Below are 12,689 nucleotides of genomic sequence, written 5' to 3'. Positions count from 1 at the left end.
TTCTTTTAATGCAGATGAATTGAATTGGGTGAGAGAGGGGTAAGAGCAGGGCATGATGGAAACAGGGCATACTTGGGCTTTGAAGAGATCTGGCCCTAAAGATTGATTTTTGTCTCTTCTGTAACTCTGGTAGCCCTAGTTTGTAAAATATAAAACTCATTTGTTAAATGGGCTTAAGTCAGTATTTGAAGGAATCGTTAGAAGGACCATATTTGTAAATTGCAGTCAGGCTTACCACAAGTTTGCTCTCTTATCCTGACTGTTTCTTGCCCCAAAATATTAAAAGAAAGTTAAAGTGCAGTTGCCTCTTGGTCTGTTTTAGTTAAGATTTTCAATCAACAAGTGGCCTAACGGGAAAATTAAGTTAAATGGTATCTTTTTTATTGACATACAGGGTGACTAAGAACCAATTTGACTCTTTCTGTTTGACAGCAGGTTTTATACATGTATCTTAGGGAGATACAGACATTTGAATGTAGTACTGATGTGGTGAATTTGATAGGCTTTTGCTATGGGATTTGATGAGTGTACACTTTGTATTAGAAAAATTCATCAGGATGTTCTCAATTTTACTAAATGTAACAAGCCAGATAAATGATGGAATATGATAGAGTAGCCTTATTTAAGCAATACATTTGCAACTTTGAAGAATTTTAGAGGTAAATTACTTTAAAAAGATAAACCTGTGAGTGATTTATCAATTATATCTAAGGGCTAGACAGGCATCATCACTGTTTTTGGATGCTAGTTGTTGGGAGGTTCTGTTATCTTGGAAAAATCCATGGGCTTTGGAGTCAGACAAAAACTATGTTGAATCTCAGGCCTTCTGGGTGTTGGCCGTATGCCTCTGGGTTAGTCATTTTCCCTCTCTGAGCCTTGGTTTCCTGGATTTGTAAAATGGGCGTTACGGGTAGTGCCTCCCTTAAAGGGTTATCTTAAGGAAGAGTAAGTGGAAGAATATACTTGGCATAGTGCCTGCAAACAGTAAATGTAAGTTCTGTCTCCTCGTCCTTTTAGAATACAATTTCTGGTGAAGTATGTAAATGAAAATATGCTGCTCAGGACACTTCTTATTGACATGGCAGTAAATTCTGGGTGGAAGGTGCTCGTGTGAACACAGGGTTTTATGGTGTCATTTTGAATTTCATTTGCAGTGTAATGGTTTCTTTCATAATTGGTTTGCTTTGAACTAGAGGGCGAAAAAACAGAGTATGAGTTATTGTTGGTTGCCCACTGCACTGGTAGTTCTGAAAGAGTTAAGCTTGTGATAACCATGTTTGTGAACATGAGAGAGGGGTAGAACCGGACCAGGTTAGCAGTCATCATGGGTTTCCTGCGTACCAGGCACTGTGCTAGCAGTTTCTTCTGTCAGCCATCCTGGTGCTAGATGGTTTTAGGCCTTTTTTGCAGATGAGGAAATTGGGACTTAAAAATGATGACTTTATCAGCGGTGTAACATACCTTGTAAGTAACAAGACTAGATGCATACCTGGATCTTCGTTCTTTTAAATTCTTTACTTCTGTCTCTTCCCTCCCCCTTCCCCTACCCCCATCACCACGATCAGTATAGTAAATATATCCATTGGCTCCAGAAGTCCCCTTTCCCCTAAGAACCTAAGGCTGTGTGTGCCTGGGGTCCCGGGGAAAGGTGACTGGCCAGGGGCCTCATGAAAAGTATCTGAGTTGGTAGTGCCTTCTGATCCATCCACCTCACGTACCCCATCGGCTCTCTGCTTGTCTGCTCTGCGTGGGCCCATCTGCTTCTACTTTCTCGTAAGTTTGCCCTGCACACGGCCAAACCCTCGTGACCGTGAATCTCCCTTAGAGTTACTTTCTTCACAGTCTTTCAGCTCTTGCCCCCATAGTTAACCAACCCCTTATATTCTTCTACCACACTCCAGAGGCCAGACAGGAGCATTTTGAGAGGCCCCTGTCACCAGTGAAGTGGCATTTACAAGTTGATTCCAGCACAGGTCATTTTTTCCAGAACAACCTCGGTATACTTTCACAGGCTCTGCTTTTATCTTGTCCTCTTTTGGAGACACCCTACCGATGAATACATAATTGTCTAGAATATATAATTAAGTTAATCATTGTCTCCTATCAAGCTATCAGAAAAATAGCTGCCAAGTTACAGAATACCTTTCTGTGGAGGCCGAGTTTGTTCAGAGTTTGATCAGTGCCAGTGACTGATGCTCAAAGTCCAGGTGGCAGCCCCTGCCTCTCCCTCTCCTGCCCTCCCACTTGACGGCCGCTTCCTCATCTCACATCCACCTGGCAGTCCTGCTGCTGATCCTCCCTCTTGCTGCCCACCACCGCGTTTCATTGGCAATATTATGAGTACCTGTTTTCCTATCGCCTGCCTTTGATCTCCCATCTTCCGCTGCTTTCAGGCTGCAGTTTCAAAAAGCACAAATCTAACTACATCATTTGCCAGCTTAAAAGCTTCCATGTCTTCCCACTGCCTCAGGTATGGCCCATGAGGTTCTCTGGGATTCATGGCTTTATTCCTGCCATCATTTCTGCCCCTTGGCTTGGCTACCATTTACGTGTGTGTCAGGACTCAGCCCAGTCTTCATCATCTGCGCCCCATGAGACCTCGTTAACACCCATAGTTCCATTGTCAGCCTTCCCTCTTAAAACCTCTTAACCGTATTGTACTTCATTTTCCCCTCTGGACTCTGCGCTCTTGGTGGGCAGGGTCTGTGTCTGTTTAGGCCCCATCCCCAGTGTTTGGCACAGTGTCCGTGGAGTGTATTAGTATCAGGACATTAGTAAATGTTTGTTCAACTAAGCTGACCTGTACATTTCTTTCAGGGGTTTTGCATCATTTGAAATTTACTTCATTTGTGGCCATCTTTAAATGTCCTAGAATAAGGGTGCTCTGTACTTCCTTGGATCTCTTTCCAGTCCTTCCTGATCCCCATGAGGCTGTGGAGGGAGGATCACGCAGTATAACGGTCCCCCAACCTTCCCGTGCGCCCTGCGCTCCGCACTGGTTCCCACCCTCCGGACTTTGGAGGTAGATAGGCTCGATGTGAACGGGGCTCTTTTTTACCTTTGTTGTGACCCAGGGAACAAATTCACTTCATTTGTCCCCCTCTGTTCTCAGGTGATGGCCCCTGCAGTATCTCCAGGAATTTATTGGCAGAGTTATCACTGACCACATTGTTTTATGGAGAGAGAGAAATATTATTAAGATCTTATTACTACCTGGGGCAGCTTGGTTTTCATTCGGAGGATTGTTGAACATATTTCTCACTCTTTCTTTAAGCCCAGTCTTTCTTGGGTTTTTTCTCTGATTATATTTGATTCAGTGCAGCCTTGGAAATATATATTTGTATACACATATGCTGTGAATGCTGATTTCTTCTCCTTGCGGGAAGCAATATGTTCCCATCTCTCTTGGTCCTCTTCCCTCTGGAAGCTTAGGTGTTTTTCTTTCCATTCGTTGTCTCAGAATCTAGCAAAACCTCTTGCCCACCCTAGATTTTCCTGTGGTTGGATAGGAAGACAGAGGCTTTGGTGGTGCCAGGCACTAATTGGGCACAAAGCCCTGAGTCCCACTTACACACAGCTGTGTGCCTTTGAGTGCACCAGCTAACCTTCCTTGTGCCTCAGTTTCCTCTGCTGTGCAGGCGGTGATTATGAGGATTAAATAAGTAACGTTAGTGTTAGGCTCAGACCCAGGGATGTGGTGGGTGCCCCACTTAGTTCTCTCACTCCCTTGCCCCTTTCCTTCACCCGAGAACTTGCTGCCTGTTCTGTTTGTAAAATCTGTGTGTCGGGGACATTCCTGTCCCTTTATTCTTCCCAACATCCCTTGGACAGAGACATTATCCCCCTCTTCCGACGGCCCCCTGTGGCTGAGAGAGAGTTAAGTACTGTGCTCATTAGTGACCCAGTTTTCCCACGCTTTTCTCATTCTGGGATGGCCTTTTCTGGCCCATTGTGCTTGTGCAGACTCGCATGTCTCCTCCCCTGGCCCAAGTTGTGCCCAGGCTTTTACACCCTTGACTGATCTGGGACAGGCCAAGTTGGCGGGGACTTGGTTGGCAGTTCCTTGAACACGAACACTCCTTCCCATCCCAGCCAAACACCTCTTAAACCACTCCCGCACCCGCAGTGGGTTTGCCCTTCATTATTTGCATCACCCAGATCCTGGGGGCCCCAAAAACTTCCGAGGAAAGAAATGGCAGCACCATCTAGACCTTAAAGACATGGTCACTGACTCACTCCCCACTCTGGGCACACCTCAGCACCAGCTGCAACTCAGTTACACCGAACAGTTGCACGTGTTTACCCAGGCAGCCCGTGTTTACGCAGACAGCTGAAGCCATAAAACAAAACTCAGAAACCTTTGCTTTTGTCACATGTCCAGTCTGAAAAAAAATTAAATTAACCATTTCCCCATTGTAAAATATACTGCTATACAGGGGATGCATCAGGTCTGTTACATGGTACAGCACCACACTGCTTTTGGGGGGACTGTTTTAAACACTTTTTGAGCTCTTTAAATTTTATTCAACTATCAGTCATGAATGACTCCTTCAGGCCACATCAGTGCCATAGGCAGAACTTCAGCATGTCAGCAGGCCACTCCGGAACATCGTGTTTAAACCTCTTCCTCTTGAGTGTCTAACTCTCTCTGAATGCTCTTGCTCCCTGGTCCCCAGGTGGGACTGGTGCCGTTCTGGAATTACCCCATTTGGTATTAATCTGTTTCATTAATTCATTTTGTCTTTTAGTTTGGCAAAGCAGTGAAGTTGATGTTTCTTTTCTTTCCTTTTTTTTTTTTTTTTTGACATCCATGCCAAGCACTGTGCCAACTGCCTAGGATGGAGACAGCATGATTTGGGTCCTTTTCTTAGAGTTCAGACTCTTGTCACACCCAAACTTTTATCTGTTTTGCTGCAGATCATCAGAGCAATAGCATTTTTTATTGTTTCAAATCAAAGTGACAAAAGATAATGCAGATTTTCCAGAATGAGTTTGGACTGCTTCAGTTCTTATTGAGTATAAAACCCTTAGTTTTTAGTAAATGAGCAAACTGTTATGAACTAAATGGTCCTTGTAGATTTAATAGCAAATAGGAAAATTGATGAAAATTGTGTGAGAGAGCAGCTATGATGCCACCCACATTCTTAGTCCCCTCGAGCAAAAGGTAGGAGAGCCACTGTCCCGTGACTCTGCATGCAGGGGGGACAGAAAGCCGAGGGTCATCTCTGAAATGCCCCAAAATAAAGTAGAGACAGGGGAGCTCCCTTCTTTATGGAAAAAGACTGAGTATTTCTTCTTTTTCATCCCCCTTAATGTCAGCCAGCCACTCAGCCACATAAATGTAATGTATTTTCCAGCAAATAACCGATTTTACTTTTTAAACTTCTTTAAAAAATTTTAGTTATAAATCTGTTGTTTCAAATGACTTGCCATATATGTGTACTTTCAGATTCCAAAGCTGTATCTAAAATAGTATGTTAGGTACTCAGTCAAATGCATATTTAATATTTTGCCTGCCCCCAGTGTAAGTAAAGCACTGTTCAGAATGCAGAACTGAACAGTAGAATGTTGAGGGTTTATTTAAAGAGTATTAATTTGATGCTGAACTGTCCAGGGTGCCCATTGGCTGGAGCACCTACATTTTATTCTGGTGACATTCTCAATCTAAAAATCACTTAAGTGAGAAGAGAAATTTGATTGTAGCTGTAGACAAGAATAATGTGGAAAAGTTTCTTTGCAGTACTATTTTGGGCCTGCACCATAGCGGATGCCGAGGTAATCTATCAGTTTGTGAGTGTCTACAAAATGCAACTCTCTAGATAACAGGTTTAAAGTAAAGATTTAATACAGCCTCCATCTCCTATGATGTTGCAGTGACAGTTTAAAACTCATTCTCTAAATCTCAGCAGACTTTATAGCCAGCAGTGGGCCAATATAAAGTTTAATAGCATTACAGCACATAAATCATCTTTTAAAGATGCTACTAGTAGCTCCAATATTAAATGCAGACAATCGCCTGTGTTATAAATAATTTATCAAACACCATTTCAGATTAGCCTTCCATGCTGAGTTATTTATTTTAGCCTTTTCTGTATGATTCCTAAGGCACTTTTTGAAAGATCCATTACTGGTCAGTTTAATGAACTTGGGGGTCTGTTTTGTCCCCTCAAGCACTCGGGTACAGCTGTGGTGACCATTACATGGCCGACGTGGACCTCTTTGTGCCTTTTACAAGTGCTGCCCATTTGTCATGTAGCGGTAAATGGAGCTGCACATTGGAGTCCAGGGACACATTGTGCGATGCAGTGATGGAGACAAACAGATAGCTCTATAAAGTGCTGCTTGTCACCGCTGACTTGTAGTACCGTACATCACTCTTATTGTAATCTCATTTAAGAAGCAGGGGTGGCCCGGGGGACTGGTATTCCCAGTTAGTTTGGTCTTTGTAGCCATAAAGCAGGAAGTGCTCCTTTTATATTCTCTGAACTTTTAGGGAGTGTGCTTTTTGCTTGGATTAATTATTATAGGAACTTCTCCACAGCACTGTGTGAAGATTTGTCAGCAGGTTTGCTTGGACCTCCTCCTCCTGGCTTGGGCCTCCTAGGCAGTCATTGCTTGGAGATAAATGGTGTCTCCAGAAGCCCTCTGGCTTGCTGTATTAAATAAGTTACCACTTATTAAGCAGTAGCTACGTGCCACTCTGTAGTAGGTGCTTTCTCTACTTCATTTCTAATTCTTGCAGCAATCTTCGGATGAATCCTAATTTACCGTTACTATATTACAGAGGAGAGTGAACTCAGAGGGGTGAAATGACTTGCCTGAGGTTGCACAGCAGGAAGTATGAAACTGGGGATTCAAACTCAGTCTGTCTGCCTCCACATCTGCCAGATGACCTTGAACCTGGGTTCCCGAACTAACTTTCGATCATCAGGGTCATGGTGGTCTTTTGGCTGAGCAGCTGAAAGTGCAAAGAAGCTGCCATTGGCCTGGAGGGCTGTTTTTCTGATACCCTGGATGAGTCCAGCTGCTGTCTACAGACTGGATCCAAGTTTCCTTGTGACCAGCAATGTAAATCCATGAGCAGCTGGCCAGGGGAGGATGCCGGCCCTGCAGTGGAAGATAGTCTCACACCTGGGCCTGACCAGCTGGGGTCACGGGCTCCGCTGGGCCCTGGTCAGAGCCTCCCTGTAACAGTTGTCCCCAGGCAGATGCTGCTCGGAACTCAGGTCACTTCATCTCTTACAGAAGAGGGAGGTGCAATTTCCCTGTGAGGCATGAATCCTAAAGAAAGAAACCATGCTTCCTGCATTTATTGTGGACCAGACACAGATACAAATGTGGTGTTTTCCCCACCTCTCGCTTTTATTTTGTGGTTTTTCTCGATAGTTTTCCTAAATATTTGGTAGCACGTGTTAAAGACAAGAGTTGTTTAATTGTGAAATTCTACTATAAAGAAAACACAGTATGAATATGCCCAGGAGCATATTTGCATATGTGTCTAGAATTCTGGGTATGGAAATACTGTGGTAAAAGACTGTATTCATCACACAGAGCAGTTCCTGGAACATAGTAGGTGTCTGTAAATATTTATTGAAGACATTAACTAGGTAAGTAATGGGTAGACAAAAGAGCCTTGGTAACTTTCACCCTATGTGCCTTTTGATGGGTTTTGGTGGGGGTGGGGAATACGTGAAATAAGACTTTGGATCTTAATAGTGATCTCTGCCATATTACATTGTGGAAATGTTTAGGTGATGGTCCATAGGCAGTATGGAAACAGTGCTTCCCCCGCCATGGAAATCACCATCAGATGGGACTGCTAGTTGGCCCAAAGAGAAATTGGCAACTACCATCCTTCTCTTAAACTAGCTAGGTTCTGAACATCTTTGCTGATGGGGGAATGACACCCTGAATCAAGGAGCTGCCATCTGCTGTCCTGGACTTGCTGACGAGCCCCTGCTCGCAGCTGAGACAGGTTACTTGTGACCTGGTGTGGTGCTGTGGCACTCTGGCTCTGGAGCCTGATAGGCCATGTGACTTCGGGCAAGTCATTGACTCTCAGCCTTAGTTTCTGACAATACCAACTTCAGGACAGGGGTAAAAATGATGGAGATCATCAAAGTGCCTAACCTAGTACTTGGCACATTATAATAGGTGCTCAATAAAATGTGAGGTTCATTCCATTGCATAACATCTTCAGTCCTGTGTGTATGAGAGGCAGGTTGGACTGGGAAAAAAGTCAGAAACTTGTGATATTTCCTTCCTTGAGGAATTATCTTCCCTAGAATTGGTTGGGGGGGGAGGGTATTTAAAAAGATATATTATTTCAATTTTTAAAAGCATTACACTTAAATGGCAGCACACATGGCAATCTCATGATTAAATCAGGCTATACGTAATACATTTTGCACATTTTTCAGTTTCATATGTTCATCTGCTCACATTAAAGAATATTTGCAAAATAAAAGAAGGCTTACCTACAGTCTCAGCACTGTCCGCACTCTGGCATCAGTAGGGTGTCGTGGGTTGATGTTAGGTCTGCATGCCTAATGTGTGTGTACTTCAGTTTCTTCTAAGCCTCCCCCACCCCCATCCCCAAATATAAAATAGTTTGGGAAATTGAAATCTGCAGTCCTAAATGCTGCCAGCAGGATTTGTGACAGCCATTATTGGCTGGCTCAGGGCACCAGCAGCAGTGATGAGAAAAGTGGGGATGACAGAGCAAAGGAAATAACAGAACAGCAGAGGAAGAAGGGACGAGGAAGATGATCGGTCAAGAGCAGAGGATAGTATAAGCAAGGTGCCCTCTACACACACACACACACACACACTTGCACACATGTTGTTTATTAAGAGAAACAAGCTGGAATAGGGTTGCATTAGTTAGGTTAGTGGTTGGTTTTTGCTGTCTCTGTAGCAGCAGCAGCCATCTCCTGCTCTAAGATGCTTTCTTTGCTTCCACCTTCACTGGTTTTTGCTAAGGCTTTTGGCCTCTGTAGACTTGGGAATCCCAGGAGAGAATTTCTGATTGGAGGATCCTGTTTGAAGAATCCTGTGGGGCTGTATATACACGAGAGAATAACTGGTTTTGTTGGCCCCACAAAGGTGCCCCTCAGGAACTGAAAGATCTGGTGGGATAAAGATCAGAATGACCGCAGCTGCTGGGTTGCTGAGGATCCCACTTCCAGCAGGGCCGTCTCTCTCCTTCTGTGAGTCTGTAGAGGGCGCTCACGTCACTGGAATCCCACTCACTGGCTTAGGGCAGGCAGAGGAGCAGGAGCCCTGGGTGACCGCTCAGATCTTCTCAGGACTTGAAGTCAGTGAACCTGCTCTTTGATCTCAGGCTCGAATTTTGGGCAGGGCATCCGTGTTTCTCCAGAGATGTTACTTGGACGAGCTCTTTAGTTCAGCTTGCGTGTTCGTGGACTCTCACACCCTGGTGTCCTGGGAAGGGGCTACAGCTCAAGTTAAACTCTCTTTGGAAGATGGGTTCATTTTTTGTCCTTGTTGCATAAAGAGCTTGAACTTGGTGTTCCCCAGGTCCCACCGTGCTGCCTCTGCTGCCTGCCTTCTGTTTTCTGAGTGCCTGGTGTGTGCCGTCTGTCCTTCAGCTCTCCCTGAAGCCGTGCTGACCCAGCTGGTGTTCCCACAGCTCCTTCTCAGTTATCCGCTAGTCCTTATTACACTGCATTGTAGTTACTTGGGTCTGATGCCCCACTGGGCTCTAAGCCCCTGTAAGGAGGGATCTTGGGGCCTCACCTGTCTCTGCAGCCCCAGCTCCTAGCACAGGACCCTGCAAGTGACAGGCCTTCTTGGATAAGAAATGATTTAATCTACCTTTTCACCAGTAACTGTCGGAGACTTAGACTTGCTCTTAAGGGGGAAGTAAGAGTGATTCATTTCTTTGAATCACTCCAGTGAACATGCAGACGTATTAATGGGAGGCAATATGCTCTTGGGCAAGAGGTTCTCACCCTGGGCTCTGCTGTTATTTTCCCAGAACTATTGTGTTTTGGTGTTATTCCCAGCTCCATGATACTGACTTTCTTTATTATGTTACCAGGAAGCAGATTCCAACCATTTTTGGACCTTTTCAATCGGGTGTTTGTGGATTATAGCCCATGGGCCAAATCCGGCCCTACCCATTTTCGTTTGATAAAGTTTTGTTGGCACACAGTCTTACCCACTTGTTTATGTATTATCTGTGGCTGTTTTGTGCTACCATGACCAAGTTGAGCAGTTACGACAGAGACTGTGTATCCACAAAGCCTAAAATACTTGGCCCTTGACAAGAAAAATTTACCAACCCTTGGTGAGATGATAAATTGCTGTCAGCCCGTAGTCCTCAGCTAGGCAGTGAGTGTCTGATGTCAAGCAGTGTGTAGAAGAAGGGGTGTGTGCATAAAATGTTTGAAAGGCCTGGGTCCTTCAGTTACCAGCTGAGGAGCCTTAGGCAAATCGCTGAGGTACTTTGAGACCATTTCTTCATTTATAAAACGGGCACTGGAAACAATGCCTCACAGGTAGTTTCTTTAATTCTTGTTTCTTGGTTTTTTCCCCCTCACTGCAAGTGGACATGAGAGCAGGCCCTCCATGTGACTGTGGATGTTGTTATTGTCATTTTCTTTCTAAGGAGGAGGAAGCCAAGAAGCTGGTGAGTGAAGCCATAGCAGCTGGCGTCTTCAATGACCTGGGGTCTGGAAGTAACATCGATCTCTGTGTCATCAGCAAGAGCAAGCTGGACTTCCTCCGCCCGTACTCAGTGCCCAACAAGAAGGGGACCAGGTGAGTGAAGGAGGCAAGAGTGCTCCTGTGTCCCCTGGCGTCCGTGGCCACCCTTGTTAGATTCATGGCTTCAGGACAGGGTTTTCTTCATTCTTAGCCACGTTAAGTAAGGCCCGTGTCCCCAGGCCAGCCTTACTCAACAGACCTTTGAATCATTATTTGCTTTATGACTGTGGACTGCTGTCAGATGTAGAAAAGTGATATAATTTGTAAAATGTTGAAGAGGGAGGTTGGGTGGAAAGAATCCTAGACGGGGGATTGCGGGGAGAGGTTTGAGTCACTTGCTGTCCTTTCTCTAGTCTCTCAGAGACTCCTGAATTCCGTATGAAAGTCTGTGACAAGGTACATTTCCCAGGACAGCCAGAGCTTCCCGTCAGAGTGGTCCAAGAGTCCTAAATGGTTATCAACCATTTGTTAAGTTAGGTTTGGGGAGCTAACTGGTGCTCCCTACTCTGCAGGGCGCTGAGCAGGCACTGCCCTCTGTGCTGCGGCTCAGCTCAGAGCAGGGGCGAGGTTCTAGTTGGTTCGCTGACGGCGCTGGAAGGTGCCCAGGCCTGGTAGCCGCGCGTGTGTAGGTGAGCTGCTCATCTGCAGCCCTGTACGGTCCTGAGCCGCTTGAGAGGTGGCTTCTGAGCTCCGCTTCCAGCTGCCTTCGTCTGAGCGCGCACAGCAGTGTTTATGAGCTCAGCCCCCCAGCTCGGCCAGGGGACACAAGCACGTCCCCTGCCGCGGTGCTTTAATTTCCACCACGTGCACTCTATTCCAAATCACGGGTGATTCACAAGTGAAAAACAGAACACAGAGAACCAGCAGGTGTTCCCTGCAGTGTGTGCACAGCATTGTGGAGACTCGTGCATTCGTGACGGGCCGGGCAGCACAGCAGAGCGCTCTGGTCCAGGGTGGGACATGCCGTTGCCTGGTGTGGTGCTTTGGGCACCTGTCTTGGAATGATGGAGCTAGATGAGGTGACCTGGAACGAGCCTGTGGAATTCCTTAGGCAGGAGGGGAAGCAGCCTCTCAGGCCTGGGGCTGTGTTGGGGAGCTCCCTGAAGGCCAGGTACCCCTGCCTGGCCCACTTCCCCCATTACTTGCAAGATGCTGAATGATTTGAACAAGTCCATGGTGAAGAGATGGGGAAGGAGGTGGTTACACTTTCCAGACTGTACATTGTCCTCAGTGAGGACTCTGGAAGCCACGTTTGAGCCGTTGACAAGCAGTGTCTGTGGTCTGCACGCAGAGCCTGTGCTCGGTGCAGGAGTCCTGGTCCAGAGGGGAGTGTGGCCGTGGCTCATCATCCTTCCTTGGGACGGAGCCGCTCCTCTGTAAAGGAGACCGTAACGCACAGGAACAAAATGAAAGGACCCCGGCGGCTAGTTGTGAAGATCAGTGAGGCGGGTGAAAGGGGCCAGGCCCGTGTCAGGTGTCAGTACCAGCCCCCTGGGCGGAGCTGCCCCCTCCGGCCCGGGCACTGCAGCAGCAGCGTCTGCACTCTGGACTCTTACCGCCATCTTTTCTGCCAGTGACTGATGGCCACACCTGGGTTAGGGGGCCCGGTTCCCAGAGAAGAGTCAGGGCAGGGGCAGAGCCTTAGGTCTGGGCCGGCGTCCTGCGCCCAGTCCCAGTGTGGGACCTGACCATGCGAGCTCCCACTGGCTCCTCTGCACTCAGCCCTCTGTTACCCGTTTTGCAGCCCACTGTTGCCTCAGGTAGAAGCCCTCCCCTCCCTTCATGCTGCCAAAACCAGGTGCCTTAACCCAGGTGGTGAGGGGGCTCTGTGTGTCCGCACCTCCCACAGATGTGTGGTGCAGGTGAGTCAGGTGCACAGGAGTCGCCTGGGGCTCTGGCTGCAAAACCACAAGCTGCCAAGGGTCCATCCAGTGTGGGAGCAGGAGCACCATTGTCAC

The 12,689-nt window shown here is 46.6% G+C and overlaps 1 protein-coding gene across 1 annotated transcript in view; it reads left to right on the top strand.

The window, feature by feature from the left end:
- The window catches only part of PSMB7 (proteasome 20S subunit beta 7), a 55,862-nt gene that overhangs the window by 41,932 nt on the left and 1,241 nt on the right, over window positions 1-12,689 (top strand). Inside the window, exon 7 of the mRNA XM_006205527.3 lies at window positions 10,634-10,785. Coding sequence (XP_006205589.1) covers window positions 10,634-10,785 — 152 coding nt within the window. The remainder of the gene's footprint in view (window positions 1-10,633; window positions 10,786-12,689) is intronic.

Source organism: Vicugna pacos, chromosome 4, assembly GCF_048564905.1.
Source record: "Vicugna pacos chromosome 4, VicPac4, whole genome shotgun sequence".
Taxonomy (NCBI): Eukaryota; Metazoa; Chordata; class Mammalia; order Artiodactyla; family Camelidae; genus Vicugna; species Vicugna pacos.
This window is presented reverse-complemented; position numbering and strand designations above follow the sequence as displayed.